General features: G+C 43.8%; 1 protein-coding gene across 1 annotated transcript in view; it reads left to right on the forward strand.

Moving 5' to 3' along the window:
- LOC143285014 (kelch-like protein 10) overlaps positions 1 to 14,387 on the forward strand; it is a 29,479-nt gene extending 15,092 nt beyond the window's left edge. The window contains exons 3-9 of the mRNA XM_076592186.1: positions 5,756 to 6,255; positions 6,860 to 7,022; positions 8,123 to 8,226; positions 10,523 to 10,758; positions 11,484 to 11,675; positions 12,057 to 12,176; positions 14,194 to 14,387. Coding sequence (XP_076448301.1) covers positions 5,756 to 6,255; positions 6,860 to 7,022; positions 8,123 to 8,226; positions 10,523 to 10,758; positions 11,484 to 11,675; positions 12,057 to 12,176; positions 14,194 to 14,387 — 1,509 coding nt within the window. The remainder of the gene's footprint in view (positions 1 to 5,755; positions 6,256 to 6,859; positions 7,023 to 8,122; positions 8,227 to 10,522; positions 10,759 to 11,483; positions 11,676 to 12,056; positions 12,177 to 14,193) is intronic.
- Positions 14,388 to 14,763: the final 376 nt, after the last annotated feature.

Raw genomic sequence — 14,763 nt, forward strand, 5'->3', positions numbered from 1 at the left:
CTGCCTTCATCATTGAGTTGACCTACAACTTTCCACAGCTTCCTTCCATCTTTCTCAAGGTTCAGCGCTGCTGTCTTCTCTCTCCAGCTCTGGCGTCTCGCTTGTACTTTTGCTTTGAGGAATTTGGCTTTCGTCTGCTGAAGTCGCAGGTGGTTCTCATCTGATGGATTTCTTTCTGCTTCCTGTCTGGCTTCTGTCATCTCGTCCTGAAGTTCTTGAAGCTGGTTTGACCAGTAGGGTTTGTAGTCTTTGCGAGCTCCACGTGGAATACATTCTTGGGCTGCTTGAAGGATGCAGCCGTTCAGCTCTCTGACAACGTTATTGATGTCTCTGCCGTGGACATGGATGTCCCTGGTAAGAGCATTGGTGCGGTGTCTGAAGAGACCCCATTTGGCCTTCTTGTAATTCCAGCGTGGGGGCACAGGAGTGTTGGTGGTGTTCCTCTTGATAGTGATGAACACTGGCCTGTGATCGCTGCCTCCCAGCTGAACCCCTACTTCTCTGCTAACGTCTCCATGGAGGTCGTCAGTGCAAAAGGCAAGGTCAGGGGTAGTGGTGGAGCGCCATCGTCTGGAGTAGAAGGTTGGGGTGTCACTTGGAGAGTTGATGAGAACGAGATGATGGTCGTCTTGCCAGTCTTCCACTTCTTCACCTCGGCGGTCCATATGGTCGTAACCCCAGCTCTTGGAGTGGCTGTTGAAGTCACCCACAGCAAGAAAACTTGCGTCTGGGACCTCTATGGTGTCGAGGGACAGTGGACGGTCATCGGGGCAGTAGAAGTTCAGGATGTGCAACTCTGTGTCATTCAGTTTGGCCCTAATCGTTTGGTACTCGGCATTCTCCATGTGGACGGCTGATTCGCAGGAGTGTATGTTATTCCTAACAAGGGTCAGGATACCACCTTTGCGTCTTTCTGCTCTGTCCGACCTGAAGCACTGATAGCCTCTGACTCTGAATGCTTTTCCGCTTTGCAGGTGGGTTTCTTGAATGCAGCAGATGTTGATGTTTTTCTCATGCAGGAGGTGTTCTAGCTCCGTCTTTTTGTTCATGACTCCTTCTGCATTCCAGTGCATAACCATGAAAGGTTGACGCTTCTTGGATGAAGTTGATGTGCTGCCAATCGCATTCCTCTGCCGTCTCCTGGCGTGCCAAGACGGACGAGGGTGACCTCCAGTCGCTGAGGGCGGACTCCGTTGGGGCGCGGAGCCCGGCGCTGCACCACCCTGGAGGGACCTCAGTGGGCGAGCGCCATCGGTTTCACATGATCTGTCCAACTTTGTCTCTTGTGCGTAGTTGCATGGCACTGTGGTTTGTTAGAAGGCGCGCGCTGGCCCAGTACCGCTGTCTTCAGCCCTCTAGGTTTCTGTAGGGGTTACCCCGCCCTTAGCTCATGGCCTAAAGACCTACCCTGTGAGCACAGGGGACTGACTGCCAGTTAGTCTGGCCCCTACCCCACGCGGACCTGTCCGGCTTGGTTGAACCTGCCAGGAGTAAAACTCCCGCCGGCATAGCTCCGGGGGTTGTCAGGGCACGCAAGCCCCTGCACCGCGACAAGGCGGCAGTCGTTACAGGGGTAGTCTTTATCAGATTTGTTACCTTTTCTACTCTGCCCTGCCAAATCTTTTCGATGTTTTCGGCTCTGATGCCATTTTGAAAGTAAATACCTAATATCTTTATCATTTTTGTTACTTCAAAAGGAAGGTTTTGGTCTTCACAACCTGTTCCCAGTTTCATGGCCTTAGTTTTCTTTTGATTTAATACCAAGCCTGAGAATGTTGAGCAATCATTTATGATTTTGGAAGCTTTTAACATGTCGTCTTTGTTTTTTCAGAAAAACAGTTGTATCATCCACTAGTTGTTTTATTTTCATTTGCTTGTCAATATGTCTGTCAGTAGGAAGTTTTATTCATTTTATATTGCTGTTTCTAATCATGATTGCCAGTATTTCTACAGCTAAAATGAAAGCTAAGGGTGAGAATGGGCATCCCTGTCTGATGCCACATGTAACGGGAAAGGGCTGTGAAATCCATCCTCCATGATTGATACTGCTAAATGTATTTTTGTTCAAAATATTAACCCATTTTACAAATTGTTCACCAAACCCAAATACTCTAAACGTATGCAACAGAAAATCTCGTGAAACTGAGTCAAATGCTTTGTAATAATCTAGGGCGAGGAGATATCCTGATTCGTTTGTATGGTTCAGATAATCTATAACATCATCGATGGATCTAATTATAGATGAAATGTTTCTTCCTTTCAAGTATCCAACCTGGTCCGGATTAATTAATTTATATATAATTTTACTTAATCTGTTTCCAAGCGCTTTTGTCATTATTTTATAGTCTGTGTTCATTAGAGTTATTGGTCTCCAGTGATCTAATTCATTACGTGATAATTATTTTCCTTTGTGTAAAAGTTTGATTATTCCACGTCTCTGTGTATATGACATTTCTTCGTCTGCAAACGATTCATTGAAAGAATTAGTTACAAGCTTTTTTAGTTTAATCCAAAAGAATTTCATGAATTCAGTGTCTAACCCATCACTACCTGGAGACGACCCATTTTTCATTTGTTTCAATGCGTTGCTGGCTTCTTCTTCTTTAATAAGTCCTTCACATAATGATGCTTCATCTTCAATCTAACTTTGTGAATTGTTCACCTTTCAAGAAATCGTCTGTTGCTTGTGTAATGTTTTTTGTTAGCGTTGTCTGACTGTAGAGATCTGAATAAAATCTGACTTGTACTACTATTTCCATTTGGTTAGATATTATTTCTCCATTGTTCTTACAAATACTTGTTATTAAATTCATATTTGATCTAGATTTTTCTAAGCAGAGGCAGAATTTTGAACTTTTTTCTCCTTCCTCAGTCCATTTTTCCCGAGCTCTTACCTGTGCACCTTTTGCTTTATTGAGCTAAAGAATCTCGAGTTGTTGTTTTATGCTTAAAATGTTTTTATGTACCTCTTCATTGTGACCATTCAGTAACTGTTTTTCCAAATGGTTTAACTGTTTTAGTAGTATTAATTCATAATTATTTTTCTTGTATGCATTTTTTTTTTTACCATACTGTATGCAAAACCCCTTTATTTTTATTTTGCACAGTTCCCATAATTCTGTTGATTTACCGTGGTATACTGTTCCATTTTCATCCATAAAATGATCAAGAAAGTTGTTCATTGACTGTGCAAAAAGAGGATCTTTCAAAAGTGAATTGTTGAAATGCCAGCAGCCTGGACTTCTTTCAAACCTGGAAAAAGTAAGTTCTGTAATAAATGCCTTATGGTCAGTATTAGAGATAAACATTATTACAACTGACAATATATTGTGACGTATCTTGACTAGCAAAAACATATTCGAGTCTGCGAGCTATGAATGGGTTGTATCTACACCAGGTGTAGTCTTTCTCAGTTTCGTGAAGTAATCTCCAGACATCCTGAACACTGAGGGCAACAACTGTTTCTTTAAGACCAGCGATGTCTGCTTTTGGATGGGGATGACCTGAAATTATGTCCAGCTCAGGGTTGATTGCTGTGTTGAAATCTCCCATTATCAATAATCGTTCATTAGCATAATCTTTCAGTGTATTCTGGAGTGTTTTGAAAACAGAGTTCATTTCTCTCTCTCTCTCTCTCTCTCTCTCTCTCTCTCTCTCTCTCTCTCTCTCTCTGTGTGTGTGTGTGTGTGTGTGTGTGTGTGTGTGTGTGTGAAAGAGAGAATGTGTGTGAATGAGAAAAAGAATCAGTGGGGGAAGAGAAAGAGTAGGTTTTCCAGCATGGTTGTTATTGTATATTAATGTGAATGTGTGTGTATGTGAACGATCACGTTTGATCTTGAATCAACATTTCAAACAATGCACATATAATATGCGCGAACGTCTGTGCATGTACACATAGGTGCTTGCATGCAAAATGCCCCGAGTCATCAGTTGTCTGCATTCGTGCATGGAATCAGCCAAATAGTTCATGATGCCATTTATACCTATCTGGTGAAGAAGACACCCACAAATAAATTGGTAAAATAAATTTTTCTTAGGACACAATTGTGAATTTTATCACATTGGTCAGTTCATCCACACACACACACACACACACACACGGGCACGCACGCATCAGTTCATCCACACACACACACACACACACACACACACACACACACACACACACACACACACACACACACACACACACACACGGACACGCACGCACACCACTGGGATACAGATTTGTATGCGTGAGAGTGACGCACACGTATATGTAATCTCTCTCTCTCTCTCTCTCTCTCTCTCTCTCTCTCTAATGTAACCATTCAGACCACAACAAAACTACACAGAGCTTCTGAACATTTCCGAGCGCAGTTTATTAACAGTCTGCCATAGCACTAGGCTAAGTCCCTTGATGGTGATCACGGCAAGGCCAAAATGTAATGGCTAGGGTTTTAGGGGTAGCCTATCAGTCTTTATTCCAGTACCACTACGGCCAAAAACGCAATTTCCACAATATCAACCAGATCTACACCAATGGTTTCAAAACATGGAAATCGTTTTTCCATCCCACGATATATTAAGTTGTGCCTTCTCTGATTCATCACTCATTGTCACCATAATGCTACACCCCAGGAAGGTGAAACCGCTCCTTTTCGCCAATGGATGACGAAGTGTGATGCAGTCTTCTGCCGTTCCGACAGAAAAATAGTCCGGGAAGACAACTGCCGAAAAACGTCCTAATTTTGAAACTGATGAAGACCATTCTTCTTGGCACATGGTCGAACGGGTCGATGTTGGAAGGGAAAGAATCCAATGGGGTATCTTCCTTTCGTGGTTGGTAATATCTCTGCTAGACACAGATGGCTTTGTCAGTGATGAGAGTGCATCCCGGTCTTCAGCGTGCTATGAAGAAGGTAAGTTAGACAGAGGAGACTGTGTAGATGATGCCGTTCTCTTCATGCGTTCTGTCTCTAGGCTGGCCGTCTGTCTGGACACCATGCTCTTGCCATCACAACTGGCACTTGATGAGATGCGCTCAGAGCTTAATTAATAAGAGAGAGGCCACACCTTTCAAGGACCCGAAGGCTGGGCACTTTGTCTATAAGTTGTAGGCAGTATGGGTCCTTGTCTTATGACAGTACAGCATGATCCAGGACCATTACTTGGTACATGACAATCAAGGTGAAGAGTTTGGTCTTGCCAGATTCTCTTGTTAACCTTCCAAGTCTTTGCAACGTGTAACTTAACTTATCCTCTCTCCTTAACTCCCACAACACTATACTGTAGTACCCCTTGTTGGAGGAGAGACTCTGAGTGAGCAATCCAAACTCTTCACAAGTATTTTGACTGTCAACGCATAACCTGAGCTACTAACTCCCTGAATTGTTGTCCCCCATGTCCCCCCAGCTCTGAGATCTTGAAATGAAATTCAGTGTTATGACATCATTTAACAGGTCACATTTTAGCGCTATGACTTGTGTTCGGCGAGAGCAACCTGGAGCCTTCTCACATCAAACAGTTTTAATTCATACTGACGTAACCTTATCTGAAAAGTGCTGAGTATTACATAAACATGTTGGGGGTTACATTTTCCTTCTCTCTCTCTGTCTCTCAGTGTGTGTGTGTGTGTGTGTGTGTGTGTGAGAGAGAGAGAGAGAGAGAGAGAGAGAGAGAGATGATCAGACAGATAGTTAAATTGAATGTGCCTGTGCGTATGTATATGTTTCATCTCATTCACTGTCTCTCCCCCTCCACATACCTCGAACAGCACGCACACCTGACGGCGGAAAACATCGAGTCGGTCATGTTCACGGCGGACCGCTTCAACGTGCTGGGGCTTCTCAAGCAGTGCGAAGACTTCCTGGAGTCCAACATCCAGTTCGACAACGTCGTGGGTATCCTGAAGATCTCGCGCCACCTCCACTGTAGGCAGCTGGAGCGCAAAGCCCTCCGCTTCCTGCTGGTCCACTTCAGCGAGGTTGTGGTCCACAGCGCCGAGTTCCAACTGCTGACCGCTGAAGAGCTGGCAGCCTTGTTTAGATCGGATGAGCTGAACGTGAGGCATGAGGACAAGGCGGTGCGGGCCATGCTGCAGTGGGTGGCCTTCAAGCCCGAGAGTCGGGTGGACTGTTACCCGTTGCTGCTGAGCGCCCTGCGGTTGGGGCTGGTCAGCAAGAGGACTCTGGTGGACCAGTTGCTGGGCGAGCAGAGCCTCATGCAGAACGCTGCCGCCAGGGATCTCGTGCAGAAAGGTGTGTTGAGGGGATGGTCTGTAACAGGTTAGTTTTTGTTGTTGTTGTTGTTTTCCTGTTGGTTACTAAGCCTGGAATATGTCTTTTACTGTAAGTCTAACAGTTGTAGCAGCTATTATGCTGTAGCTGTTGGAGGCTTGAGGGTATGGTCTACAAGAGGTTAACTGTGTCTTTCTGCAGGTTAATGATTTAATGTCTTTATTGTGAGAGTAGTTTTTGTTGCAGCTGTTGTTGTTGCATCTGTTCGTGGGTTACAGGTATGGTTCCGTGTCTTTCTGCAGGTTAATGATGTAAGCCTGGAAAATAAGTCTTTTATTTTAATTGTAAATGTTATTGGTGCTGTTGTTGCACCTGTTGTTACCATGACTGCTGCTGCAGTCCACGTCACTACTGGTGGTATTTCCTTCGACTGTCTTTGTTTCTCTAGATGCTGGAAATGGTGACGATGACGACAACAGCGATAACCATCATGACAGAAAAAGTTTCAAATTTGTATACTTATAATCTGCCTTTAACATGATTCTGACGACGACGACGACGACGATGATGATGATAATCAGTGATGCAATTTTGCGTTCCGGCGTTGTGCGCGGATCAGGGCTGAGCGTGAGCATGCAGAGGGAGGAGCTGGGCACGGACTTCCTGCTCGAGCACGCCCTGACCGTGCCCATGCTGAGGCCCCGGGTCCCCGCCCACGTCCTCTTCGTGTTGGGCGGCTGGTCACGGGACGGCGTGTGTGCCATCATGGAGACCTACGATGACAGGGTGCACCGATGGTTTAAGGTAGTGGGGTGTGGAGAAGGAAGTTGGGTAGGGGTTGCATGGGGTGGTTTTAGATGGTGTGTCTGTGTGTGTTTGTAAGGATGAAGGTGACAGAACGGTAAAGACGCTTATCTACCAACACAGTATCTGTGAGGGTCTGTGTTCGATTGTCGGTCTCGCCCTTTCTCCCAAGATTGATTAGAAAATCAAGTTGAGCGTCTAGTCGTTCGTATGAGACGATAAACCGAGGTCCCGTTGCAGCACGCACTTGGCGCATTGGAAAAAAGCACCCATGGCAAGTGTTGTTCTCTAGCAAAATTATGTGGAAGAAATCCACTGACTCCGATAGGTACACAAATATTATACGCATGCACTCAAAGCCTGACTTAGATGTTGGATTATGCTGCTGGTCAGGCATCTGGCTAACAGATGTGGTGTAGCATATATGGAAATTGTCCGAACGCAGTGACACCTTTTTGAGAAACGCAGACTGAAACTTCTGTCTGTGGATCTTCACTCTTTGTTTTTGTTTCTGTCTTTATCTTTCTGTCTCGAGTCCACCCTCCCTCCGTCACCGCCCGCACCCCTCCCCCCTCCCTCCCTCTCTCTCTCTTTCTCTCGGCTTAGTTTCTACCTCATCTGTTATCTGCATGCTTATCTTGGTTGTCTGCGGGACAAAAAGATCCATAAAAAGACAATTATAGGTATTAAAAAAAAAAAAAAAAAAAACACCTCCGGTCTGAGCCTGATGCATGAATCGGTGGTATTGTGATTCTGATGACGCCTGAATTTGTGACAAAGCTGGCAGTGTGAGTATGATAATTACTGCCCATGACAATGACGACCGCAGAAACGAATTCAGACATAACAGAGACAGAAACAGAGTCAGGAGAGAGTTCAAAGATGACGACGAAGACAGCTGTATCCAATGGAAGATGTGTATGATGATGACGACGACGCACAATACTGATGGCAGTACGGTGGTGTCAGTGTGCGAAGATACCATGTTGACGATGATGAGTGATAATGATGACAATGACGATGTGGATGCAGTAGTTGTCGGTAACAATGATTACGGCTCGTACGATATCTTCAGCAGTGATGGAGATGATGGTGTGCAGGATATGCCAGAGTCGTACGAGCACTCGTTGGCCTATCACGCCATGGTCGCTCTGGACTGCTGGCTTTATGTTGTAGGGGGGTACACTACCGTCAGATATCTCAGGTGAGACTTACTTGCATTTTCGATGATCGTCAACATTTTGTTGTTGTCTTCTTATTTTCTGAGTTTTATGTACATATATACTTATTTTTAATTCATTTTTCTGTCGCTGTTGTTGTTGGTAGTGATTACGATGTAGTGGTGGTTATCAGTAGTGTCAGTTGTCATCAGTCGATCGATTGTAGCAATTTTTGTTGTTGCTGCAGTTGGTACCGTTTTCTTCATCATCTTATTTTTTATATACATATTTTTAAAAATCATTTTTCAAAGACAAGTACCATGAATTACACAAGGGAACAAGCAGTATTGCACACTGCCTGTAGAGAAATAGGTCAACAAACAATACAAAAAATTGATTCATTTAAATGACCTTGTGACGGCATTCCGGTTTTCTTTACTTTTTTTTCTAAGGAGTTTGACTTCTTAGTGAAATTCAGGAATCTGGACTGTGCGCTTTGACTAATATGTTAACAATTTTGATGTTATACTTATTCCTTTCAGACAGCCAACACAAGAGCCTTTGAAGAAATAGCTATATATCATTCCCTTGGTTGAATTTTATTCCATTCCTTACAGAAACCAAAGTTTATTCAAATCCCATATTTTCGTTTTTGACTCACTTGTGTAAACAAAGTGAGTCTATGTTTTAACCCGGTGTTCGGTTGTCTTTGTGTGTGCGTGTGTGTGTGTGCGTGTCCATGGTAAACTTTAACTTTGCCATTTTCTCTGCAAATACTTTGTCAGTTGACACCAAATTTGGCCAAAAAAATAGGAAAAATTCAGTACGTTCCAGTCATCTTGTTTAAAACAATATTGCACCTCTGGGATGGGCACACAAAAATAAAAAAGAAGCCAAATTATATGCAAACTGAATTTACTGTTATATTTATAGTTTTTTTTCATTCTCTGAACTTGGCACTTTGATCTGATATTCTGACACAACAACAATAGCAGTCATTTTTATCATTTTTTGTTCAAACAGGAACTTCTTTTGCTAAGCATGGAAGTTATATTTATTTTGCATGTCTTTGGTACATATAGTAAAAAAGGGAAATTAATCTGTAATTAATGCTAGGGGGCTTAATTTGCTTTAAACTGATCTTTCTCATCTTAAACATTACATTTTGATATTATACTCAATACATGAAAAGCTTGTGCATTTTACTCTCAGTGTACAAGGCTTTCACTATGTTCATTCGCCCAAGTGGTCTTTTTCGGAAAATACTAAAATCAATACGACGAGTGGACTTTATAGATCTATTGGCTGAGCCCTGAAGGTCATGGGCAAAAATCAATTGCGTACACATATTTATACATATTCATGTGCTCATATTCTTCGCGAACGCGAACGACGCCATTTTGTTTCAAGTTGTTGACCTGCCCGTTCAATCCTATATTCAATCGACAATACACGATAACATGTGATGGAAAGTTGGAGAAGGAGACCGTTAAATATTTATTCAGAGAAAGATTTGTGAACGCCTTATCACTTACTCGATTATGCCCCAAACTGCCATAAAAATATCCACGGAATCAGTCGGAATTCACAGTTAAAAATAATAAACCATGAGAGTTAATACCCTTGAATTGATGAAACGTAAAAATTTCCAGTCTTGACTTTTCTCAAAATGAAGTCCTTTTCACTTCATACGATGTTTAGAAGTACTTGTACGTGGCTGTACATGTTATTAGTTTAACAAAATACTCAATTTTCATATCAGCTTTAAAGCTATAAAACTAGAATGAACATAAAAGAGAAATTGAATCAACCTGTCAACTGGGTGTAACTAACTGAAACTTGTACATCTATCTAGATCCAGAGAAAACGGCTAAATGTTGCAGTGTGATTGCGGCGATAGCCACGTCTCCTTTACCGCGGACTTAAAAAGAATTTTTAATTGCCCTTAAAGATTTTTTGAATGCCCATGATACACCAGAATAATATGATTTAAACAGCGTTCTCACTGCAAAGACCGCAATCGATTTATCGCCCTTTAAAAAAGCATGTTTCAATATTATATTTTTGAACGTCAGCTAAGGAGCCATGATAGTGTAACGGGTAAGACAGTTTCTTCTCATCCGAACACGCGGGGTTCGAATCTGCCGTTAGGACGGTTTTTTTTTTTTTTTTTTGTTTTTTCTTTTTCTTTTAACCCGAAGCTTTATAATAACAAATACAGAACACATTTTAACAAATAGATTTTTTTTTTAAAGTGTATCACAAGTGAGTCTTGAAGGCCTTGCCTCTCTTGTTCATATTTTATATATCTATGCGTTTGCTTGTTTATTACTTGAACAGTTCAGCTCGAAAGTTCAATCCCAACACTCGCACGTGGCATGAGGTCGCCCCCATGCATCTCAGTCGTTGCTACGTCTGCGCAGCAGTTCTTGATGGGCATATCTATGCATGCGGGGGGTTTGATGGCGTGAACAGGCACAAGTCTGCGGAGCGATACACACCTTCCACTAACCAGTGGAACTTCATTGCTGACATGATCACCGTGCGCAGCGATGCTGGTGCCTGTGGGCTGAATGGTGAGATTTGAGCCTAGGATGAGTGAAAATGATGTGAACTTGATGTCTTATACTGTGCTTGGGTAGTGAGTTTGTTAGTTGTGAACAATGTGGAGAGGTTGTCAAGTATTAGTTAAGTTTTGTTTTGAATTGCTACACTGGTTTTGTGGTGGGATTTCTGCATTGGTGAGTAAGATGTATATCTGTGTCTTACAAGTTCTATGGTATTTCAAAGATGCTATTTATTAGTACAGTTTCTAGGATAATTCCATGTTGAGTTTTGAATTTGGCAACATGATTTGCGGTTTGTCGGAAATGACACAAAGATTTTAGTTCGAAAGTTATGTACATGCTATATTTTCTCAGAGAGTTTCAAAAAGGCTCTAAAAGCTACCTACGGAGAGATTTGTCCCATGTTTTCATGTTTGTGTACGTACCCTGTTGTGCTACTTTAGAGTTTCAAGGTCCCGTGAAGCTGCACAGTGAAGTTTAGCCCATGGTTTCAATTGAGGAAATTCATATGTATGTAGCTGGCTGTTAGCTAAAGAAATCAGGCAACAGTAAATCTGGCCCGTGATTTCAGAAAAAAAATGTACACAACCAGTTAAAGTTATCTTGAATCTTAACCAGTGATGAGACTGGATTGCACAATTGTTTCAGGAAACATGTCAGTAGCCAGGGTGTTTAAAACTGCCATTAAGATCCTATGACTCAGTTTAAAGGAGAAATTCTCACTACTTTTTCAGGGAAAATTTACGTAGCCGGGGGATTCTCGGGTCTGGAATGCCTCAGTTCTTCCGAACAGTATGACCCCACCACTGACCAGTGGACCATGATTGAGGCCATGAACTTTCGCCGGAGCGGTGTAACTGTTGTCAGCTTCCAGAACACCCTGTTTGCTATTGGGGGATTCAACGGTGTGCATCGTCTGGATCAGGGTATGGCGACGCCTCTGTGTGTGTGTGTGTGTGTGTGTGTGTGTGTGTGCGCGCGCGCGCGCGTATGTGTGTACACAAGTAACTGTGTGCGTGTGTGTAATATATATGTTTGTGTGTATGCACACACACACACATACACACACACACACACACACACACACACATATATAAATATAATTATATATTCATCAGATGTGTGTATAATATGTTTATGCATGATTGTGTGTGTGCGCACATGCGTGCGTGCATGTTTGTGTATGTATGTGTATGAACGCCCATGTGTATGCGAGCAGATTAATTCAAGTGCGAATGTGAGTGTGTGTATATGTGTGTCTGTGTCTTTGTTTGTCTGTGTCAGTATGAATATTTATATATTTGCAGTGGAGCGGTACTATCCGGAGCAGAGAGCATGGATTCAGGTTGGAACCATGAAGAAAGGACGCAGTAATTTTGCCGCTGCAGTCATGGATCAGCGCATCTTCGCCATTGGAGGTTATGATGGTAAGGGATGTGGCCCGTCAGAAATATTGTGTTCTCAACGCAGGTTGCCATTGTCTGATAACGTTTCCAGTACTTCACGGTCAGATACGGCAACTGAGAAAGCATCACTATTGTACTGATGGAAAAACGGACTATGTTAGCGGGGGACAAGCCATACTCGTTTTGATTAATCATTGCACACGTTTGTTTCATAGTAAATAAAACAAACTGGATCGTTCTGAGATACCAGGCATTGATTCTTCTTCTCGTTGGCTGTTGCAGGCAGTCCACATCTCAGTGGTGACAAATAGAGCTTAACAGTCAGTCCACATCCGGTGACTGTAATAGAGCTTAACAGTCAGTCCACATCCGGTGACTGTAATAGAGCTTAACAGTCAGTCCACATCCGGTGACTGGAATTGAACTTAACAGTCAGTCCACATCCGGTGACTGAAATAGAATTTAACAGTCAGTCCACATCTGGTGTCTGAAATAGAGCTGAACAGTCAGTCCACATCTGGTGACAAATAGAGCTTAACAGTCAGTCCACATCTGGTGTCTGAAATAGAGCTGAACAGTCAGTCCACATCTGGTGACAAATAGAGCTTAACAGTCAGTCCACATCTGGTGACTGAAATAGAGCTGTCTTCTCCAGGTCCTTCTGGCTGCCTTAGAGCATGGTTCACAATGGAGTTGCAACTGACCATCATCTTCTTGATACAGAGGGCATTCCTGAAACACAATTATGGTCAGCTGGCTGGTCATCTTGACTGTAGGGGCAGATTGGCGAGGCTGCCAGCCTAAATTTCCTGTTCATGTGAGCATTGAGTCATTTGTGGTTAATTCAGAGCCACGCTAAGATCACTTGCTGCTTTTTGAACAGGGTAATAGTCTTTCCTAGTCTGTGGCTTCAGGAGTGAACTGATGAAGCTTTTCTTCTTATAGAGGCTGTCAGTGTTGTCTGTGTGGTCTTCCTGGCCTCTTGCTTTTACCAGCTTGTCTGCCCTCTCATATCCTGGGATCCCACAGTGGGCTGGGATCCACTGGAGGACTGCTCTACTGGATCTTCTGATCTGCTTAGTACAGAGCTTTTGTAAGGTAGAAAAGTTTGTCATTCTCCAGGGCCTGGAGTACAGAGAGGGCATCCGAGAGGACCACTCGACGGCATGACTCTTTGGAATCCCGAGTCATGTATACGGCCTGCATGAATGCTTCTGTCTCTGCTCTGTAATGTGTACAGTGCCTGCCTGTGGCGACGCTTGAAGTAGCTGTCCCTCCTCTAGGGAACCTAACAAGAATGCCAGTTCCTCCATTTGTTACGGCGTTGGTGGCCGACCCGTCGGTGTACACATGAATCCATGCTTCCTGTGGGTATCTTTTTTTTTCTGTCATGACCAGTGCGAGAATCTGACAAGTTGTGTCATCCTGTTCATCCTCTGGAGGGATGTTTGGGATAGAGGTGCAGATCGGAGTTGATGTCTGGTTGATCCAGTGCCTATGTTTTTTTTTATCATGTACAAGGGAAATCATGGTCTTGTTTCCCTTGGAAGGACTTCTTTGTATTGCCGGATGACTGTCTTACTCAAGTTGACAAAGCTTCTCCGCAATGCTTGAAGGGCTGGCTGTCTCGGAAACAGACACTGTCAGATGGTAACTGCTGTTGACAATGATCAGGATATTTAAACGGATCTGTGTTTGTGCCGGTATTTCACTATCGACCTGTGTGTGTGTGTGTGTGTGTGTGTGTGTGTGTGTGAACATGCGTACATGTGTATTTGTACATGTGTGTACGCGACCTGTGTGTGTGAATGTGTGTGTGTGTGTGTGTGTGTGTGTGTGTGTGTGTGTGTGTGTGTGTGTGTGTGTGTGTGTGTGTGGTCCCATGATACCTTTGCCTTTGCCTGTTTCCTCCTCACCTTCTTTGCCTCATCGGACCGTACAACCACTGGGTGGGTGGGGGTGGGGGATGGGGGGTTCCCCCCCCCCTCCTCTTCCGTCTCCACTAGCACCACCCAACATGACGTCATTTCTGCGACAGGCCTGGGTACCACAGGGCACGTGGAGTGGTATGACGTCGACACGGACACGTGGCACGAGACGTCACCACTGCGCGTGGGGCGCAGTGCCGCCAGTGCCTGTACCCTGACCAACCTGACCAATGCCCGCTACTACACCTTCTACGGCAAGGAGGACAAGGGCAACGCCTCTGCCGTGGACAGTGGCGACAATTGAAAAACTGATCGGTACCTTTCATAGTCTTTCGTCTGCCCAAAACCTATTATACAGAAGAGGATTGAAGGAAGGATGTGGAGGGGGGTGGGGGTGGGGAGTCGGGAGGGGGCAAGGGAAAGAGACAGACAGAGAGAGTAGGGTAGGGGGCCAGTATGAGGGCCTTAATGTATGTAAGTTGGAGAGGAGAGTAATGGGTCGGGGAAGAGAGAGAGGCTCGAACGCGCATGTGCGAAAGCATTATCCCCCCCAAAGTTTTCTTTTTTTTTTTTTTTTTTTTCAAAATTACACTTTTTATGGGGGGAAAAAACAAAGGTACATGCAAAGAAACTTAGTATCCTGAAGTCTAATAAATCAGGTCGCTGGCGATCATCTACTG

Source organism: Babylonia areolata, chromosome 8 (assembly GCF_041734735.1).
Source record: "Babylonia areolata isolate BAREFJ2019XMU chromosome 8, ASM4173473v1, whole genome shotgun sequence".
Classification (NCBI taxonomy): domain Eukaryota; kingdom Metazoa; phylum Mollusca; class Gastropoda; order Neogastropoda; family Buccinidae; genus Babylonia; species Babylonia areolata.